General features: G+C 36.3%; 2 protein-coding genes across 2 annotated transcripts in view; one reads left to right on the forward strand and one right to left on the reverse strand.

The window, feature by feature from the left end:
- Window positions 1–605: 605 nt before the first annotated feature.
- On the forward strand, window positions 606–12,630 carry LOC128221588 (ornithine decarboxylase antizyme 1-like). Its single transcript, XM_052930194.1, has 6 exons — window positions 606–675; window positions 2,330–2,422; window positions 7,746–7,840; window positions 8,540–8,670; window positions 9,980–10,065; window positions 10,373–12,630. Exons 1-6 carry the CDS (start codon window positions 606–608, stop codon window positions 10,501–10,503), a joined length of 606 nt encoding a protein of 201 aa, XP_052786154.1. The 3' UTR covers window positions 10,504–12,630.
- Window positions 12,631–14,843: 2,213 nt separating this feature from the next.
- The window catches only part of LOC128222108 (neurogenic locus notch homolog protein 1-like), a 28,344-nt gene continuing 20,103 nt past the window's right edge, over window positions 14,844–23,084 (reverse strand). Inside the window, exons 12-18 of the mRNA XM_052930957.1 lie at window positions 22,633–22,712; window positions 20,972–21,043; window positions 20,429–20,630; window positions 19,819–19,925; window positions 18,739–18,813; window positions 17,809–17,878; window positions 14,844–15,054 (exon numbers count right to left, since the gene is read on the reverse strand). Of these exons, the coding sequence (XP_052786917.1) occupies window positions 14,993–15,054; window positions 17,809–17,878; window positions 18,739–18,813; window positions 19,819–19,925; window positions 20,429–20,630; window positions 20,972–21,043; window positions 22,633–22,712 (668 nt within the window). The 3' untranslated portion in view covers window positions 14,844–14,992. The remainder of the gene's footprint in view (window positions 15,055–17,808; window positions 17,879–18,738; window positions 18,814–19,818; window positions 19,926–20,428; window positions 20,631–20,971; window positions 21,044–22,632; window positions 22,713–23,084) is intronic.

The raw sequence follows: 23,084 nt of genomic DNA on the forward strand, positions 1-23,084 counted from the left end.
CATTGTTTTATCAATTATATATCTGATCTAGACTGCCTTTTGTTTCATTTTAAATGGTGTAGTAAAAAAAGTTATCATGGCTTTGTTTTAAGTCTTCATTTTAAGCAAAATAGTGCCTTCCCACGTAGCATATATGACGTAATTTATCACGTGGTATACACACACTGAATATACAACCATGATATATACGTAAGGTGAAAGAAATCATCCTCGGCACCCCTATATAGGTTATGATACACTGTACGTACGTGGTGCCGAGGATTGTAAGAAATATGCGCCAACTGATTTATTACAAGTGAAGGAAGTAAAATGAATATATATCGAAGTTATTTTGGTAATTTTATTTAATTTAAATATGCGCCATATTTCCAGAAAACCTTTGTCTGGTTTGTCCATACAATAATATTATTATTAAATGGATATTATGACTACAATATTGTAAATGAAACTAAGGAAAATCGTCCGCTCACATCAGTACAGAATTTAGATAATTTACCCTACCATTCGTCAGTACTTGTGACGTCACACGCGAAAGTGCATATAAGCCGTTCCCGTACTGCGTCATACTAAACTGTGTCGATTTTTCAGCACGCCTCCGTGGCGTTATGTTGAAAGCATCTCAGGCGATCGTGATAGACGAAAATTTCGGGCCGAAAGCTAGAGAAGAAACACCTAGTATGCCTGCTTTAGAAGCAACCAATATGTAAGAAAAATAGTTGTTTATTTCGAAATGTTAAAACTATTTGCATTTTGTCATTCCCCACCCACTTTTTCATAGTGCCACGAAATAACTGATCCAAGTTTGTTTACGCTTTCTTTGTCAAGATATTTATATTTAAAAGTGTGAAGCAGACATTGGCATTATTTTGTAAGTCATGCCGTGAATAACTGCAGTTTGACGTTTTTGGGAAGCCCTATACCATCTTCTATTAACAGATTACTCCTAACTTCCTGGAGACTGGAAAGCTCTTAACCCATAAGCAGGGGCAGTTCTAGGGTTCGATGTTAGAGAGGGCGTAACTAAAGTTAAACTTGCTCCCCTCCCTCAGGAACAAACTATATTTGGTTTAAAGGGTTGGCAGGAGGGTTTGGCGTTCCTCCTCCATGACAACTTTTACAGTTTCTAGTGCATTTTGGGCGTATTTTATCACTTTTCTTCTACTACATTGAAATAATAAGTTAACTTGGATGATTTTAAGGGAGGGGGTAACATGTTACATTTGGCTGACTCTTATCGACTGATTGTAAACAAGCTTGGCGGACATTGTCTTTTACCACATGAAAATGCATTTGGCTGACTCTTATTGACTGATTGTAAACAAGCTTGGCGGACATTGTCTTTTACCACATGAAAATGCATTTGGCTGACTCTTATTGACTGATTGTAAACAAGCTTGGCGGACATTGTCTTTTACCACATGAAAATGCATTTGGCTGACTCTTATTGACTGATTGTAAACATGCTTGGCGGACATTGTCTTTTACCACATGAAAATGCATTTGGCTGACTCTTATTGACTGATTGTAAACAAGCTTGGCGGACATTGTCTTTTACCACATGAAAATGCATTTGGCTGACTCTTATTGACTGATTGTAAACAAGCTTGGCGGACATTGTCTTTTACCACATGAAAATGCATTTGGCTGACTCTTATTGACTGATTGTAAACAAGCTTGGCGGACATTGTCTTTTACCACATGAAAATGCATTTGGCTGACTCTTATTGACTGGTTGTAAATGAGCCTGAAAGCATTTCAAGTTCGTTTTCATCCAGACTCCTAAGCTCTTTGTGCACATGTATATTAAGAAAAACAGTGCACTAGTACGCACATTTTAAGAAATAAAGGTATAGTATGGGGCTTTGATGCATGTAGCAATAGAAATAACTGCATTGTATATAAAATGATTGGAAAAATAATATGGTAAAGCAAAGAAGCCTATCTTTTTCCAAAACAAATTGACATGTTTTAATGATGTTCAGAGTGCCACTGTTACATTTTGACCGAGTTAATTCGAGCCCTTGGGCCATGATTAAATACAGTCTCAAGTCTGAGTACAGTATCAAGTGGTGGAATTGCAAGTCTTCTCTTCATTTTAAATTTCCTTATTGATGATGAAATTTGCTGTATTTCATTGCTATCTGAAATTGAACAGTAATATGCATTTTATTTTTTTTAAAGGAATAGAATGAAGATGATTTTTGTTATTTGAAAAATGTTTTTTTTTAAAGTCTAGACCCGACTTGAGACTGTTTGTAAACATGACTCCTGGTAACATTGCAGGATTGGAACCTAACATTTCTAGTCAACACATTTCCTTATTTTCCAGAGGGTCTACAGAGCGCCACTGCATACGTCTGGGTGCCGTGCCTCTGCAGTGCTCCTGATGTGCCCCATGCCGCCAACGTGTCATTCGTGACAGGTCAGTATGGGTTTTTAGCTCGACTATTCGAAGAATAAGTGGGCTATACTACTCGCCCCAGCGTTGGCGTCAGCGTCCGGTTAAAGTTTTAGGGCAAGTTGGGATCTTCACTTATAAGTCCTATACCCTACATTCAATTGACTTATTACTTCAGGCAGTTGTTCAGGGCCATCACATGATGAGGTTAGATAACTCCATATTATTCTTTACACAGATTATCAGGGTTCCCCCTGGGTTCTAAAAAGTTGTCGCCACTTTTTCGCGGGGGGTTAAGGGGGCCGCGATAGGCCCCCTTACGGGTCCAGGGCAGCGCCCTTGTGGGGGCCAAGAGGGCGAAGCCACCTGAAGCTCATGGGGTTTAAGCATTTTAAGAGCCTTAAATTGCATTTAATTAGCACATTGTCGTGCAAATCATAACATTTTGTTGTACATGAAGCACAAGATATTAATAGCAAATTGTTATTCTGTTGACAAAATTCATTGTATATGGACTAGTATATTAATAAAAAAATATTGCAAAAAATGTGACATAAACATCAATATGTTGATTTCAGTCTAATGCCTGCATACAATAAAAGAATACATTTGTGAAATTATGAGATAAATTTAGAATAAATGGAAACTCAAAGAAATATACATTGTCAAACTAGGGCCATAACTTTCCTAATAGAAATTTGTCTACCTACTCTTTACTCCAGCCAACATATTAGAAGCCTTATCAAATGGGGTTTAATCCTATTTATTTGATTTCTGTTAATCTTTTTGACACTTTTTGAACTCTTAGAATGCTGCATTTATAGCAATTACAAATTGCGACAAAACCGAAAGCAAGTCTATTTTTAGCGCGTAAACGTCATTACGAAATTTGCATATCAAGTGACTTTCCGACAACATAAAATTCTACGATTTGCATATTTAAAACTAACACGATAATTACGCAACAACAAGGCTGTTGAGCTAAATATTAAAATTGTTTGCTAATAAGAGACATAACAGTTAAAGGATGTCATTGTTTATCCGTGAAAGCAATAAAATTCTGCAATAATTAGCGAGGTGTTGACTGGGCCGTGACTGCTTGCTTTAATTATCGGATTAATTTTTGTTGTCGCACCAACAGATGCGCTTGATTTATGACAGTGACAGAATCGATTATCATGCAGGCCGCATGGTCACCACTTACGTCATTTTAAGAAAATATTTTAGAAAAAAATCGTTGTCGCCATAAATTCGCCAAATTTGAAAAGTTGTCGCCACTTTTGCGATTTTGTCGCAAATGGCGACAATGGCGATCGCCAGCGGGAACCCTGATTATGGCCCCTGATTGACTATGGAACTTCGGTTAAAGTTTTAGGGCAAGTTGGAATATTTATTAATAACTTCTATATCCTTTGTTCAATTGACTTAATACTTCACACAGTTGTTCAAGACCATCACACAATGAGGTTACATAACTCCATATTATCCTAAATACAAGTTATGGCCCCTGATTCATCATTGACTTAGGTTTTAAAAAGTTTAAGGGCAGGCTGAAGTTTTAGGGCAAGTTGGAAATTTCACTTATAACTCAAATACCATTCATTCAATTGACTTAATACTTCACAGAGATGTTCAGAGCCATCACATAATGAGCAGGGATCGAATTTAACGGTCGCTTACTCGCAAAATGCGAGTAAGAATCGAAAAATGCGAGTAGAAAATCCTGGCACTCGAATATTTTTGCAACCGCAAATAAAATCGTCGAATTCGCTCAAACTCTACTTTGCCCATTACTACTGGCTAGATCCTCCATGCTTTGGTCAGTTGTGCAACATACATACCATCGAAAAATGTCAGTGTACATATATATTTTCAAGAGAAAAACATCTACTCTGAGTAGGATTCGAGCCTATGAACCCCTGCTTGCAAGTCTGGTCCTCTACCCAACTTGACTTACCAGGCACTTGGCTTTTCAAACGCATTGGAATGGCTAAAAATAATGACTGTTGCACTCCTCCCCACTTTACATTTTGAAAGTATAAACTTAGGTGGGGAGGAGTGTAGTCACTTACTACTAATGATTCAATGCTTTTGAGTAACCAGGAGCTTAGTTATCCCATTAAAAACAAAATGTAAAGGTTTATAGTTTATTCTTATCTCAGTGCACTTGATAAACAATGAACATAATGCTACAACAAAACCACTTGATTATTTGGAAACTTACATGAAGTAAAACAGCCTTTAAATAACTGCTAGTGGAACCGACCATTTTGCTAGTTGAAAAAAATGGCACTAGCAAAAACTTGCTAGTGGCAAAAAAAGTTAAATTCGATCCCTGATGAGGTTAGATAACTCCATATTATCTTTTATACAAATTATGGCCCCTGATTGACTATGGAACTTGGGTTAAAGTTTTAGGGCAGGTTGGGATATTGTTTAATAACTTCTATACCCTTCATTCAATTGACTTAATACTTCACACAATTGTTCAGGACCATCACCCAATGAGGTTACATAACTCCATATCCTTAATACAAGTTATGGCCCCTGATTGACTTAGGTTAAAGTTTTAGGCAAGTAAAAGTTAAGGGCAAGTTTAATAAAAAAAACTTCTATACCGTTCATTAAATGCACTTAATAAAATTCAAAATTATTTACGACCATCTTACAACAAGATACATTTATAACTCCGTTTCTGTTTTAAGCCAAAATACAAATTATGGCCCTTGATTTTTTTAATTGTTTATTTTAATTTCCTTTGAAAAGCATATTTGTATATTCCTAACCACGTTTTCATAATGGGAAATCAAGTCATTTGAATGACTTGCGTCATTGTTTGGGCGGCTTGTCGGAGGGTAGCATCAAAGTCACCTTATGTATCGAATAATTTTAGTTAGGTTTGACATAAAGAGACCAAACTTGGTAATATTACATCGTTATTGTATTCTAAGTCAAAGCGGCATTAAGTCCAGCGTGCTGTCTTACGACGGCTCTTGTTTGTTCACTCGTATCTACGGTAGGGCTGAATTAGGGCCCAATGGCATATCTTGGTCTCCATGTGGATGAAGAATGTAATGTATATAAAGACCAGTCATCCCCTTCAGGGTCAAGCATGCTTTTCTTTGAAGGGGTCTTTTGGGTCTTTGGCATGTTACACTGTATTGCCAATGGAATGTTATAGGTTCCTCCATTGATGTGGTATATATATTTATAAATATTTTTTTATTTTTTTTGGAAGTCTGGGTTTATGAAAAAATAGTCTGAAGTGCATAAAGTCACTTTTTTCACAATTCAAAGAGCTGACCTCATTAACTTAAAAGAATAGACGCTCGAGTGGTGGAAATTAGCACTCTGTGTCATATAGGCACTCAACATATGCACTTTTATGTACATGTAGCTGCAATTTCTTGATGCAGGAAGTAGTTGCAATTTCTTGATGCAGGAAGTAGTTGCAATTTCTTAATCAAGGAAGTAATGATTTGAATTTGAGCTTGTTGATTCAAAAGAATTTTTAATGAATCAGCTGGTCTATTTTCTTATTGAAAATTATTCAATGTATTGTGATAGTCTTGATGTCTAGCCAGCAGTATCGATGACAACTTAAACAACTAAAACTTAAACATGAAAACCTGTTTAATATCCATTGTACCTGGGCCTAATTACTCAAAACAGTTAAAACATAACAAGCTTAAGTCTCTTAATCAATTTAGACAAAACACATTCTTAATATTTATTTTACCAAATTTATTTAAATTATTGTTTATGATAATGATTAAAAATAGTTCTTTTAAAAGTCGAAACAAGAATACTACGCGTTAGACCGATACAAAAATAGTGAGCATAATCATGTCACAAGTAACAAAAGGTAATTAAAGTTTTGGCTTTTGAGATGAAACTTTGTATACACTCATGTTGTGACAGATGATGTGAACGCCTAAAAAATGTGAATATAAGTGACTTGATGTGAAATAGAATGACTCAGTGTGAATGTTAACTGTTCAATGTGAATGTAAACGACTCAGTGTGAATGTTAACAACTCAATGTGAATGACTCAATGTGAATGTAAATGACTCAATGTATATGTTAACAACTCAATGTGAATGTTAATGACTAAATGTGAATGTAAACAACTCAGTGTTAATGTTATCAACTCAATGTGAATGTAAATGACTCAATGTGAATGTAAATGACTCAATGTAAATGTTTATGACTAGATGTGAATGTGAATGACTTGATGTGAATGTTAACGACTCAATGTGAATGTAAACGACTCAATGTGAATGTACTGGACTCAATGTGAAGATCAATGACTCAATGTGAATGTTAACGACTCAATGTGAATGTACTGAACTCAATGTGAAGATCAATGACTCAATGTGAATGTTAACGACTCAATGTGAATGTACTGGACTCCATGTGAATGTATAGGACTCAATGTGAAGATCAATGACTCAATGTGAATGTAAACAACTCAATGGGAATGTTTAGGACCCAATGTGAATGTATAGGACTCAATGTGAATGTAAATGACTCAATGTGAATGTAAACAACTCAATGTGAATGTTAACGACTCAATGGGAATGTAAACCACTCAATGTGAATGTAATGGACTCAATGTGAAGATCAATGACTCAATGTGAAGATCAACGACTCAACGTGAATGTTAACGACTCAATGTGAATGTATAGGACTCAATGTGAAGATCAACGACTCAATGTGAATGTTAACGACTCAATGTGAATGTACTGGACTCAGTGTGAATGTATATAGGACTCAATGTGAAGATCAACGACTCAATGTAAATGTAAACGACTCAATGGTAATGTAATGGACCCAATGTGAATGTATAGGACTCAATGTGAATGTAAATGACTCAATGTGAATGTAAACAACTCAATGGGAATGTAAACAACTCAATGTGAATGTAATGGACTCAATGTGAAGATCAACGACTCAATGTGAAGATCAACGACTCAACGTGAATGTTAATGACTCAGTGTGAATGTATAGGACTCAATGTGAAGATCAACGACTCAATGTGAATGTAAACGACTCAATGGGAATGTTTAGGACCCAATGTGAATGTAAAGGCTTTAATTTGAATGTATTTAAGCTTTAATGGGGATATATGTTACTTGATGTGTATGTACATGTTTACAACTCTATGTGAATGTATGTGGCTTGATGTGAATGTAAACAATCTGACTGTATACCACTCAATGGGAATGACTGAATGTGAATGTATACAACTTGATGTGTATGTATACCACTCAATGTGGATGTATATGACTTCATATGAATGTTAAAGGCTCAATATGAACATATATGACTGGATGTGATTTTCAGGAGGCAGCGGTGTGGGGACTTCGAAAGAGCCCCCTGTCAATGTCAAGTTTACCAATGTCGATTTCTGCACTGCTAACCTGACATCTCTAACACAGGTAAATATTTTTCTTTTTAAATGAGAGAGCTTTCTCATGGCCTCTCAAAATGGCCACTTGTACTCTTTTTTTTCTCTAGGACACAGACTCTAAGAGTGTAGACCCTGACCCAATCAACTTAAAAACATGCAGTTTTCTGGATAGAGGCCCTAATTCCCAACTTGAGTCTTAACTGTTTTCAGGAGTGATAATGTTCAGGGGTAATCCTGAAATCAGGATGAGTTCTATCAATTTAAGACAGAAGGTCAACTGAAGTTTTAAGGTACCTTGAAATGCATATAAATGGCCTTGGAAACATTTTCAAGGAGAGTTTATTCCCGTTAAGACTGCTTGGGGTCTCCTACTTACACTAGATTTTTCAGGATTGGGATTTGTGTGATATTATCCTGGTCTTATATTTGAATCCCATAAAATTACCAGAGACCCCACTAAGTCAGCAATGAGGATCAAAGAACCCCAGCCTTGAATTCCTAAGAGTGATTCATATGACTGGCTTTCAGTGGAGCTTAAATAATTTAGTATATATAAATATTGTCCTTGTGAAGGTCAGAGATAATGCATATTTGTGGAGGACAACTCACCTCAACTTATCTTTTCTTGGTAAAGTCAATCAGTCACAACATGTAAGGATATTTCCTTCCCTTCGTTCCCAGAACACCTTGAATACTTAATAACAATTATTAACCTGCTTGTTTCCAGAGTGCCTCGAACCTGTGTTTTCTTATCCATGTTGCGGAGAACGTCGTCGTGAAGTGGGAGACGATCTTCGTGGACGGACGACTCTATGTCGAGATCCCTAACAGCATTCTGCCGGATGGATCCAAAGAGAGGTTGGTTTTGAGCTCAGTACAGATTTTGTGAGCAACCTGGCAGAGAACTTGGTTTTTTGTCTCTTTTTTTATGGTCTGAAGGACCGTCTGTCTCCATTGTTTCTGATTAATAACTGAAGATAGCTTCGGTTATGACCAGCAGATAAACCCTAATGATTTTGGGGTCAAAGTTGTGGTGACCTCGAGCTGAAAATCTGTCTCCAATCAATTAATGAAGAATGCTTAGACCCAGAGACTGGGTAGGAAGGTTGGTTAATGACAAGCAAATAAACGCTATTGATGGAAAGGTCAGTTGGACAAAAGTCCAGATTATGGTAATCTGAAGTTGAAAATTTGTTAATGATCATAAACTGCAAAAGGTAAGGGCCATGAGCCTTAAACTAGGTTGACAGGATGGTAATGACCAGCAGATGAACCATATTGATCATGAGTTATGGGACCTCGAGCTAAAAATCTGTTTACTAACAGTAACTTAAGAACGCTTGGGCAGAGTCCCTAAACTTAGCAGGTTTTTAATGACCAGCAGATGAATCATTTTGATTGTCAGGAAAGTTGGTTAAAGGTCAAGGTTAGGAAGACCTTTTGCTGGAAATCTGTTTCCTGTCAATTACTGATGAATGCTTAGGCCCAGAGATGAATTGACATCCACTTCATCTTGCAGTGACTTATCATTTCCGTGTAAAGTCTTTAACAAGTTTCAGATAAAATTTTCAAAACCCCATGGGAAAGTAGGGTATGTCACAAAAATATGTCTTAGTCTAAAGGCTATCTCATAATCTATCCGTACGGGTCCAAATACTTTTGGCTATCTGTCCAATGAGACCTTTTTCTAAAAAAAATGCAAATTTGTTTAGAACCCAACTCAAATTTTACCTGACTTATTGGTATGTCAAATGAGGCTCAAACACTGCCATTGATTTTAAGATTGTTTGTTTTTCCGCAGATGAAAATCTGTGTATTGTTATAGCCTTGGTGTTGCCAGCATACAAAAAAACACTTGGCACAATTATTGGTTTCTTAGACAAAACATTCATGTTTGGCAATGCCCATAGTCCTAGCTCAGTTACATTATTTGATGCTCTTGTTTTCATTTCTAGTACCTCAACAATTGTTTGAACCTACCAGGGTTAGGGATTCTATGATGTTTCTATTGATAGAATCGTCTAAATATAGCTGTTCTTATTTCTGTTTATCGCCTTGTTTCCCTGCTTTAGTACAGTGAAGAGGTCATTGAATCTGGGTTTCAAGAAACTCCCTTTTTCTGTTTATAGAACTGTCTAAATATAGCTCTTCTTGTTTCTATTTATAGCCTTGTTACTCTTCTGGAGTACGCTGAAGAGGTCCTAGACTGCAACCATGTGATTCTGGTTTTCAAGAAGAACCGGAATGACAGGGGTTAGTATTTTAATTGAAGATTTATGTTGAATTCATTCATTATGTGATATAACATACATTTTGTCAAGAATTATAGAGATTATTCAGCAAAGTTATACCATATTTTGGCTCCAATATTCTTTTGAATACAAAATAGGATAATCAGAATAATCAAATAATGAATAGTGGTGTTTAGATTTCATAGGTGATAATTTCAGTACAGTGTTGAAAATGTGTCTTTTAAAGATGTTTTTCATGATATTTTGACCATTTTATTCCCATAATCATTTCCACTTCCGCAAGAATCAATGAAGTTTTTCCATTTCAGCAAGTCTTATTCGGACCTTCATGTTTCTTGGGTTCCAAGTGGTCTGTCCGGGCAATCCTATAGTTCCCATGGTGGAGGATTTGATGTTTCTGGCGTACACCATCGAGCCAGATTCTGATGACGATGACTGATGTTCTTGTAACTTTACACCCCGTTTTGTATCATCTTTGAACGGGGTGTAATTATATTCAATTTTTGATGTGAAAATGTTACGATCATTACATTGAATTCTGACTAAAAGAAAACTTACTTATAAGTATAGATCATTAATAAAAAACTTTGTTTCTTAAATGGTTGTCCTCATATGATTTTTGGATTTAATTAAGTTTTAATGAGAATTAGAAGCCAGGGCTTGGATTACGACAAAGAAATGTTTCATGGACATGAAAACACATGTTTGTTGTATCTTTTTGTGTGTACTTTAATACCGAGTTGCTTCACTAAACGTTATATTTTGGGGAGATACGGAAAATTGAAATTTTACAAAGATCATAATAATAAACACTAACAGAAAGTTTAAATATATTTTGGGTAGGGAGGGTATATTCTGGGATTAAGAGATTCTTTGGTTCGGGTAGTTTTTTGAGGCTAAACTCAGTTTCGATGTCAGTGTGGTATATAATATAGTTTGCATTGGTAAATTTAACATATATGATAACTCTTGACAGACCCTTCACAATTGTATATATGACCAATCACAGTCAAGTAACGCATTAATTCAGGTTTGTACATGTCTCTGTTATAGTTGCACTAATAAAAATACCGAATTTATCGGTCGATTACACACTAGGACAAGTAAAACGCGGGGAACATTTTATTCCCTCAACATAAGGCCACTCTCATAACATTATGCAATAAGAATGATTGGTAAAATAATTTTTCACAATCTCTTTTAAAAAAGTCAAGTTTGCGTAATAATACTCATCTGTTAGTATAAAATTACTTTAAATTATTATGAAATATTGCGATCTCTTCAAATTAGGGGCCATTTTCATTTTTTAATATTAATTATTTTCCATATTGTATTTAATTGTATTTAATGCTGGTCATAATAAGAAAAATTTATGTGATAATGTGTATATTTGTGGACAATGTACCCAGATGATTTACTAACATCTTAACATGTCATGCTCACATGTAACTTGGAGACTTGTACAAAATTTGAGAACTGAATCTTGTAGACTGGTAAGACTTTTTTTAAATAATGAAAAAGATTCCATAAAATCCAATTTAAATAATATATCTTTGGACCGAAGTTGAACGTGAAATTTGAGATCTATTTAAAATTGATAAAGCTCTAATTCAGTTTGTATACATTTGAAAAACTGTAAGTGTACTTAAACCACCGTATCAAGGCTAACTTGAATGTCCCAGATTTACAAGATTTGATCATGTTGTTATCTAAAGTTTGTTGATCATAATGAGATAAGTGCTTCACATTACACAGTAAGAAGGTTAAAACATGTCTGATCAAGGTGTTTTAATCATTTTGTCTGCACATTTCAGAATAGATAATAACTTTAAATAAATTTACAAAAATCATTATTTACATCACCCGTTGAACTTCAAACCGGAATTTTGTGCCAAACAGCTCAAATGCACATATGTAATCTGCTCTTGAATTTTTTTCTTTTCTTAAATCATTACAACAATGCTTGTATCAATATGTGTCTTGAGAGATTTTTGTGCTTACTTTTGTAAATCAGTTCATTAATATGGATTATATCAAGCATATAAATTCACATATATATTGAAAATAAATTGTGAAGCACTTGTTACATATTAAATACTAGAATCAACATTCTTATAAACACAACCACTGTGATAAAAAACTTCAAAGAAAATAAGTTAAAAAATAGAAAAAAATAAAAAGTAAAAAAAAAAATTGTTTTTAAAGAAGGCATAGTATGTGTTTATTTTGTTTTTATTTGTTTTAACTTTCCTTCCCATCCTTTCCTTTATATTGTAGAAAAAATCACTTATGTCATGTTTTTTCTCATCAATAACCGTTTTAATACACTTCATGCGCATTGACATCTGCATATGTAAAATTAATAAACATTGCCTATCGTTTGTATAGCACTTAAATCTGTATAGCACTTTAATTCGTCTTTAAAAATGCTATTAAAATGTTCAGACTTATAATTAACTTGTAGGAAGGAAGCGCAATAGATTTTTAATGTATGGATGGAATAACAAAATTGGGCAATACTTACATTTGTTTCTTTATTTTGGTGAATAAAACTATGCCATATTCAGTGTTATTGTCATCCATACCAACTGTTGTTTTTGGAACAAAATCGTCGGAGGTATTTTTTATAGCCCTGCGTCGTGGTTGGCGTCGTTTTTTTCCAAAACCTTGAACTTTGACCACAACTCGGACATCTTTCAAGATACTGGCATGGAACTTGGTTCACATGTGTTTCATGGTCAAAAATCTGGCTTTAGTAGTTTTTAATGTTGCCTGCAACTCATTGCCTTCTTTTTAACTAATCATGTTTAAGAGTTTATTTAATTATAAATGTACTAAACATTACACTTTTGGTTTACTTAAAAAAAAAAACATATCCAAATATTCTGTGTACATATGAACTGTTGTGTGTGATTTTTCTTCTGTAAAATAAGAGTAATAACTATTTATTGCTGATTATGAAAATGACAATGGATTACCATATAATTTGGAAAACATGTCCTCATTGAGACCTTGATCCGGGCCCATACCTCAAAGGTCAAGGTCACACACGACATTGAAAGGTCAGAGTACACATGCTCGTGTCCGCGCTATAACTTACTTGTGCATTGATGGATAACCATATTACTTGGTACAAATGTCCTCATTGAGGCGATCTTCAGTGACCTGAGTCGGGTCAATACCTCAAAGGTCAAGGTCACACACGACATTGAAAGGCCAGAGTACACATGCTCGTGCTATAACTTAATGCATTAATGGATTAGCATAGAACTTTGTACACATGTTGTCATTTAGATACGATGTTCAGTGACCTTGACCCGGGTCCATACCTCAAAGATCAAGGTCAAACGAGACATTTAAAGGCCAGAGTACACATGCTCATGCTCGCGCTATAACTTACTTAATTTATTAATGGGTTAACATATAACTTTGTACAAATGATGTCCTTTTGGGACGATGTTCAGTGACCTTGAACCGGGTCCATACCTCAAAGATCAAGGTTACACGAGACATTTAAAGGCCAGTGTACACATGCACGTGTCCGCGCTATAACTTACTTGTGCATTGATTGATTACCTTAAAGCTTTGTACAAATGTTGTTCTCATTGAGACGATGTTCAGTGACCTTAACCTGGGTCCATACCTCAAAGGTCAAGGCCACACGTGACAATTAAAGGTCAGAGTACACATGCTCGTGTCCACGCTTAAACTTACTTATGCATTGATGGATTACCATATCACTTGGTACAAATGTTGTCTACATTGAGACGATGTGCAGTGACATTGACCCGGGTCCATATCTCAAAGTTCAAGGTCACACGATACATTTAAAGGTCAATAGTACACCTGCTCTTGTCCGGGCTATAACTTGATTATGCATTGATAGATTACCATATCACTTAGTACAAATGTTTTCTACATTGAGACGATGTGCAGTGACCTTGACCCGGGTCCATATCTCAAAGGTCAAGGTCACACGATACATTTAAACGTCAAGAGTACTCATAACTTAGTTATGCATTTATAGATTACCATATAACTTTGTACAAATGTTGTCCTCAATGAGACGATTTGCAGTGACCCGGGTTTTATACCTCAAAGGTCAAGGTCATATAAGACATTTAAAGATCAGAATACATAATAAACAAGTGTTTGTTAATTGAAAGTGTTAAACAAGTTGCACAAATTGAAACTATGCGCACTCTATAAACATTGGACACAAATGTGATAATATATTTATAGCATGTGTTTTCTCTTCAAAAGCATGTTATGACATCACCACAATATATATGTATCACTTTATCGAAAACACTTAGGCTTGCTATTTCATCAATTTTATAAATCAAAGACTCATTTTCCTCCTTATTGTTTAGCCAAAGTAGCATTGACATTGATCTTATCTACACTACACACGATCTGAATAACTTTAACAATGACCCTTTTATAATATGTTCATATATCCAAGGATATTTGGGTCATCGATCAAACAACTTGTATTTCCCATTTTCCGACTCTTGACCTGTTGTAATGTACAATATTAGTCAAATTCAACGTACTAGTCAAGCTCAGAGAAAAAATGATCTAAAAACAATGGCGGGGGATCTGGCTATATTTACCTTGCGCCAGTGTATTGTAGTGAGAGACGGGGTTCCTGTTCAACGTGCGCCAGTGTATTGTAGTAAGACACGGGGTCCTTATTCGACGTGCACCAGGGTATAGGGACACGGGACTGTTAAGTGTGCGCCATTCTAATACTTTAAAAGATGTCAACAAAACAGATTTATTGTACTCATTTTATTGAATATAATTATAAGATGTTATTGCAAATACATAAAAAGGGTTAGCAGAAGTATGGTAGTACACATGTTCACAATAACGTAAGGACATCGCTGTCCTTCCGGTTACCAGTAGGTTCGATGAAATATTGGCTAGTTAGGACACACCCGATTACAGATATCAGATTTGCAACATGCCGTATGGCATGGAGAGCCTGAAATATAACAGTGTGACGTCATCTTTAATGTGTATTATGTATACGTTTAAGGATTTACTGCAAAACTTATTGAAAAGCAATATGTATGGCAAGGCATGTTTGAATAAAACATAGTTTATAACGAAAAAAAGTGTTTTGATGATATGTAAACTTTGATAATATTAAGAGCGTTATAGTTGAACTGAGTGGGGGACTGGTAAACTGTGCGGTCTACGACTAGCCTGAAATAAACCATTTTGACACCCCGCTACTGGCCTGAAGTAAACCATTTTGACGCCAATTTCGAATCATGCCGCTACTGGCCTGAAGTAAACCGTTTTGACGCCAATTTCGAATCATGCCGCTACTGGCCTGGAGTAAACCGTTTTGACGCCACTGGCCTGGAGTAAACCGTGTTGACGCCAATTTCGAATCATGCCGCTACTGGCCTGAAGTAAACTGTTTTGACGCCAATTTCGAATCATGCCGCTACTGGCCTAGAGTAAACCGTTTTGACGCCACTGGCCTGGAGTAAACCGTTTTGACGCCAATTTCGAATCATGCCGCTACTGGCCTGAAGTTAACCGTTTTGACGCCAATTTCGAATCATGCCGCTACTGGCCTGAAGTAAACCGCTCTGACGCCAATTTCGAATCATGCCGCTACTGGCCTGAAGTAAACCGTTCTGACGCCAATTTAGAATCATGCCGCTACTGGCCTGAAGTAAACCGTTCTGACGCCAATTTCGAATCATGCCGCTACTGGCCTGAAGTAAACTGTTTTGACGCCAATTTCGAATCATGCCGCTACTGGCCTGAAGTAAACTGTTTTGACGCCAATTTCGAATCATGCCGCTACTGGCCTGAAGTAAACCGTTTTGACGCCAATTTCGAATCATGCCGCTACTGGCCTGAAGTAAACCGTTTTGACGCCAATTTCGAATCATGCCGCTACTGGCCTGAAGTAAACCGTTTTGACGCCAATTTCGAATCATGCCGCTACTGGCCTGAAGTAAACCGTTTTGACGCCAATTTCGAATCATGCCGCTACTGGCCTGAAATAAACCGTTTTGACGCCAATTTCGAATCATGCTGCTACTGGCCTGAAGTAAACCGTTTTGACGCCAATTTCGAATCATGCCACTTCTAGCCTGAAGTAAACCGTTTTGACACCAATTTCGAATTATGCCACTTCTAGCCTGAATTTAACCATTTTGACGCCGATTTTGATTTTTGCCTTGATTAGCCGGAAATAAGTCATTATGACGTCATTGACTTTGTTGTTGTGATATCATTTCTAAGAATGAATGAAATGTTGAGTGGATGAAATATATTATTGTTCCATTTTAACCTGTGTTATCAAATGAGGTGTAATTGTTTACATAGAGATCTATCATTATTAATACTGGTCGAGTATCTTAATCCGGCTACTTTATTGTCTTATGTTTTTGTTTATTTTCCCTTTTAATTTTATGAAATTCTTGCATGAACAAACCGTGTTGACGCCAATTTCGAATCATGCCGCTACTGGCCTGAAGTAAACTGTTTTGACGCCAATTTCGAATCATGCCGCTACTGGCCTAGAGTAAACCGTTTTGACGCCACTGGCCTGGAGTAAACCGTTTTGACGCCAATTTCGAATCATGCCGCTACTGGCCTGAAGTTAACCGTTTTGACGCCAATTTCGAATCATGCCGCTACTGGCCTGAAGTAAACCGCTCTTACGCCAATTTCGAATCATGCCGCTACTGGCCTGAAGTAAACCGTTCTGACGCCAATTTCGAATCATGCCGCTACTGGCCTGAAGTAAACCGTTCTGACGCCAATTTCGAATCATGCCGCTACTGGCCTGAAGTAAACTGTTTTGACGCCAATTTCGAATCATGCCGCTACTGGCCTGAAGTAAACTGTTTTGACGCCAATTTCGAATCATGCCGCTAATGGCCTGAAGTAAACCGTTTTGACGCCAATTTCGAATCATGCCGCTACTGGCCTGAAGTAAACCGTTTTGACGCCAATTTCGAATCATGCCGCTACTGGCCTGAAGTAAACCGTTTTGACGCCAATTTCGAATCATGCCGCTACTGGCCTGAAGTAAACCGTTTTGACGCCAATTTCGAATCATGCCGCTACTGGCCTGAAATAAACCGTTTTGACGCCAATTTCGAATCATGCCGCTACTGGCCTGAAGTAAACCGTTTTGACGCCAATTTCGAATCATGCCACTTCTAGCCTGAAGTAAACCGTTTTGACACCAATTTCGAATTATGCCACTTCTAGCCTGAATTTAACCATTTTGACGCCGATTTTGATTTTTGCCTTGATTAGCCGGAAATAAGTCATTATGACGTCATTGACTTTGTTGTTGTGATATCATTTCTAAGAATGAATGAAATGTTGAGTGGATGAAATATATTATTGTTCCATTTTAACCTGTGTTATCAAATGAGGTGTAATTGTTTACATAGAGATCTATCATTATTAATACTGGTCGAGTATCTTAATCCGGCTACTTTATTGTCTTATGTTTTTGTTTATTTTCCCTTTTAATTTTATGAAATTCTTGCATGAACAATCTTCCGAACCTCACTCATGTCTGTGTACCAAAAATGTAACTAAAAATTTAAGAATAAAATTATATGAACATAAAATTTAAATAAATGGCTCTTGTTTTTGAGCGCCTAAATATCATTTATGGACTCGGCGCCTTCTAGAAGATGGCCGGGATTTAGGTACCATTCGGTTTGCGGTCCCAACCAGTTCTATCTATTACCTTGTGTCGACACAATAACATCCCTCTTGCCCATTAAAGAAGGTGAGCTTCTGTGAAGTCCAGGACAATCCTGCAAAGAAATGATACAGTTTGTTCACGTGGTTTTTGACGTCATTTTCGCCGAGAAGCAAAACACTACTCGCTTTTCGGAAAAACACAAATGACGCCATAAACAACATTGTATGAACACTATGGAGTATGACACTGGTTTACATGTAAATTGCTCTGTTATAAATAAAAGCCGTCGATTTCAATTGAACCATGAAGAAATCTAACCATATTTTTATAGCATGATAATTCCTTTTTTTACATATAGGTGTCTGATTTTTTACCACAAAAAATCAGTGACGAAAGATGTCTGCAAATATCGGATTTCACTCAATTTACTTTACACTAGCAACAAAATTGCGAGTTGAAAGCAACGTTCATAAATCCTAGTACATATAGGTTTATCATTAACTGTTATGAAGTTAGCTGATAGTATTAAAAATTCAACAAATTACCTTACCTTTTCTGAGGTAAAGACAAGCACATATCGGTTACAGTTTGGAGCAACTCAAAATATATATTTTATTTGAATTGTATTGCCTGTGAACTTGATTAAAAATAGTAACATTACGGTTGTCGCGCCTAGAGCCTTTCAACGCTTTCAGCGCTTTTATTCTGATCCCTTGTTTTGTTTTGTATTATGCTTGATTACATTTTCGCCAGTATAATAGTGCTCATACGATCCATTAGTTATTTATAAGAAAAACTTGAAATATTGAAAATCTTTAAGCCACCATTTTTAAACCTTTGCTCAGAAGTCTCAGAAGTACACCACGATCATTACAATTTACAAACTCCACATAGTAGTTACTTCCCTTGTTTTTTTTCTCTGCTCTTCAAGGGAGATCACTGCGTACCAGGAGATTCAACAATTACACGCACCTGCTCATGTATACACGTTGTTTTCCACAGTTTTTGGTGATTGACTGGTGACAGGTATTGCATGATGGAGCATACCTGTAAGATACGACGGAAATATTTAAACACGAGAGGGTACACAACGATTCTTTTTTATTTGTACACACATGGGACACATGTTATGGCATTGTACTGTAAGATGTGCGAGATAACACTTATCACACCGGAACACAACACAACTAATAAGCACTACTTAAAAAGGAATATGCACATACGGAAGTGTCGACGGCTCATTTTCTTTGCACCACCGATAAGTAATTGAGCTGGCGTTTAGTGGTCGTGTAAATATATTGTTGGAAGAAACTTAAAAGGAATATCGGTGATACGAATGTTGGCCTGAATTCAGGTATTCGACCCACATAATTTGGCCTTAAGTAAGATGTTCGATCCACAGATTGTCCTCACTTAGTATGCTGGACCCACAGAAGTGGCTTGACTTAATATATTCGACCCACAACACTCAGAACTTGTCTGAATTAACATATTCGGCCCACGGAAGTGGCCTGACCTAATACATATTCGACCCACATAAGTGGCTTGACATAATATAGTCGACCCACATAGGAGAAGACCGCGGAGAAACGCTCAATGCTAGTATATCTTCTGTCCAACAAGAGCCATAACTGTACAAAACTTAAAGCCATACTTATGGACCTTGTTATACATGTGCGTATTGTCTCTTGAAACATGTGGCTCCTTTAAATAAGTTTTTTTATAATGACAATGGTTAGAGTTGTTTAGCTACTGTAACGTGCGAGCCTCACAAGGCCAACAGATCCCATCTTAGAAAAGCATGCTCGACCCTGAAGAGGTCGACTGGTCTTTATATAAGTAAATTCTCAATCCACACGGAGCCCGGGCTTTGCTAATTTGCATATTACCAAACAAATACATCAACGTACTTCCGTCTTTAACGGAATGTTATACTATGAAAGCATAATAATCCGCCTACAGCGGACCGTTACACTACGACACCATCGCCTACGACACCAAGACTACCAGAAACAATCCCGAATGTTTTTCGAACTAAAACGATATATTGACCTCATCCCGGCTGCATGTCCGGATTGTGTTACAGTCGTCCACTTGGGATTGTTGGTCGCAGGCAAAACACATTGGACCCCGAGAGCCGGTTGTGAGGTCAGGAAAACCTACAGGAAAGAAAATCGCTTCATCTTGTTCATTTATATTTATGTTGCCACGGCCATGTAACAATATTATGACAAGAAGCGTTGCGATAAGACTAGTAATTATTTATACTTTGACAGTTTTAATTCTGTTGATACGTGTTGAACCAAAGTATTTTGATAAAAAAAATTATTTCTGTATAAATGCGCAATACAAGTCGCCAGATCCCAATCTTAATCTTAAACCCAATCTCACTTACTTCACATACAAAACAATATCTTGATAAGTGGCAATTAAATATTTCTCTCAATACGGAATTTCCATTATAAAATTTTGCCTTCATTTTGAAAGGGAAAAATACCCAAATCCACATACATGTATCTTGAAGATGGACAATCATCCTGCTTTGAAACTCCCATTCCCCGTACAGCTAATTGAAACACTTAATTTGATACTTTTAGTATGGCTTAATGAAGAAGGTCATTCGGTGTTTTGCATTTTATTTTTATAGTTACAAAATGCTTACCAGTGAAGCCACATCCACCAGCATTACACAATTCACCGTCACAGCATTGCGAGCAGATCAGAGTTGACAAATCATCATCAGATGTGTTTAAGGGTTTTGAGACGGTCCCCTCCAGCGTGTTTCGTAAAGTATGTTGCGAGAAGACCTCATCGCGGACGACCCCTTGGAAACTACTTCTTTGGCCAATATGAACACTGCATTGCTAAGAAAACAGAAAAAAATAACACATTTTCAAATCAAGGACAGCTTACAAGACAACTACCATAATTATTACCCACGGTACATTTGAATTAGTTCATGTTCTAAAATCAAAGGCAATCAGTATACATGCATTATTTGATTAGCATCCGGTCATATCAGAACATATCAGAACAGCCCCTATGAGTGACTCGACACTAAGACCTCCCGCTCAGAAGGCTGAAGCCCTAACCACTAGGCTACGGCGGAAGTATTTGTAACTGTGAACCCCTAATATCTATGTATGCGGAAGCCCTAACAACTAGGCCACGTAGGCTGTATTTGTAACTGTGGAGCCTCTCATACCTGTTTGTCGCGGCATCCCATTTCGTATCTTGTGCTTCCAATCGTTGTTATGTAGGCATCAATGTAGCAGCTCTTGAAAGAAAAAGAAAGAACATTTTTATGATCACGATATGACATTTTTCGTTAACGGCACATACCTTCTGATGTTAGAAATAAAAGCACATTATATTGTTAATAATGTTAATATAACTATACAATATGTCATGTTTTCAAATAATTCATGCAGCAATATAAGCGCACATGCTTTTGTTTTGAAATCATTAAAGATATACAGAATCAGCTTAGTAATTCTATTTGTAACGTTATTATTCAAATCCACTTATTTCGTCATGTTAAATATGAAATTAATCAAAAGGAAAATATGCACAGGCGTTTTTTTCACATACGAACAGGTCTATCAATATTGTAACTTTCAAAGCTAAACAATGTAATGGCATGATGCTAATGTTATGTTATTTTATGTTATGTTTGTTATGTTAGAACAAATTCAGTTTCTCCATTTTTAATTTTTTATACAGTTATTATAATATCATTATGACATTTGATAGAGATTATCAAATATGAAAATGAAAAGGGAGAGAAAAATGTATCGTATTTCACAGTTGTTCTATCATAATATGATACATACTGTCACTGTGATATTTGTGAACCAGCAAGTTATGAAATATTATACGGTTTAAAGCTGCACTCTCACAGATATACTTTTCTTACAAATTTTTATTTTTTGTCTTGGAAAGAGCAATTTTTCCGTAAATATCTGCAAACCAATGATAAGATTGCTGACAAAAAATCAGATCGTAGAATATTATAGTTCCGTTCGAAAATTAATGTTTTATGGCTTAAACCGTTATTACCGGTTTAATGCAAATGCATAAAACGTCACTGTTTGAACTTAAATATAAAAATCTGCGATCTATCTTTTTGTCAGCAGTCTTATTTGACTAGTTTCCATGGATTTTTTGCAAAAATTGGATCGTCCCAAGACAAAAAATAAAAAAAGTTGTCAAAACGTTCAATCTGTGAAAGTGCAGCTTTAACATGAAGCTACCCATGCTTTCATTATGAGGTGCTCAATGCTGATAGTTTCAGTAAATTAATCAGTTGATAATTCAAAATATCAAGTAGTAAATGTATGCATATATGTACAGTCACGTTAGGAATGAATACAACTCGTATCAAAACCACAATGCTGTAAATATGCAATACTATATACAGTTGTGGACAAGTGAGCCATTGTATATGGTCTGATATTCACTACGTAGCAGGAAGTCACATTGACCAATGATAATATAAGGAAAACAACAACAACAACAACAACAATAATAATAATAATAATAATAATAATAATAATAATGATAATAATAATAATAATAATAATAAGAGGAAACAAACACCACGATCCACTCCGGAAAAAAACAACATTTTATCTTTTTATAGAATAACATGTTATACTAAGATCAGGATTATTAGAAAACCCCAGTGAATGATATTCAATTATTTTTTTTGTTTCGTCGATGGTTGCCTGGACCAAATAGAGGCAATCTTTTTATAGGTCACATAATATTATGTAGTTCTACTTTGTTCTACTTTGTACATGTGCATTGTTAATCTATAACATACCATGTGCAATATGTTGTGATATACTAGTATACGAATCCTACCTCGTGTGAACCACATATAGTAACCCTGGTACACGTGTGTGGCGAAACAGCGTCTGTGCATTCCAAGCATACATTTGCACCTACAAGTAGATGTGTAACAAGTAATAAACACCGTAATTTTGGTGCAGTAATATGGATATGTAAAACACACATGTGGCGCCTGCAGGTGACAATGCAACAATCATGTATAGTGTGTTGCATATATGAGTATATGTAACAGACACAGAGTTGTACCTGCATGCGGATATGTAACACATACAGTGTTGTAAATTCTGGTAAAGATTAGAGTGTCATGGCTCCATGTGGTTATGTAACACACACAGTTTTGTGCCAGCAGGTGAGGAAGTATCCCACACAGTGTGGTGCCTAGGTATGGATATTCAAAACACTCAATGTGACACCATCGTAGAGATGTAACGACCATGTGCAGTGTGATGCATACATGTAGAAAC

The sequence above is a fragment of the Mya arenaria genome, chromosome 16 (genome assembly GCF_026914265.1).
Source record: "Mya arenaria isolate MELC-2E11 chromosome 16, ASM2691426v1".
Lineage (NCBI taxonomy): Eukaryota > Metazoa > Mollusca > Bivalvia > Myida > Myidae > Mya > Mya arenaria.

Bases quoted from the DNA above. Each gene is read 5' to 3' on its own strand.
- LOC128221588 (XM_052930194.1), top strand. From the start codon at position 606: ATGTTGAAAGCATCTCAGGCGATCGTGATAGACGAAAATTTCGGGCCG. The intron at 2,423-7,745 runs GTCAGTATGGGT...TGTGATTTTCAG, and splicing joins CAACGTGTCATTCGTGACAG to GAGGCAGCGGTGTGGGGACT. The intron at 7,841-8,539 runs GTAAATATTTTT...GCTTGTTTCCAG, and splicing joins ACCTGACATCTCTAACACAG to AGTGCCTCGAACCTGTGTTT.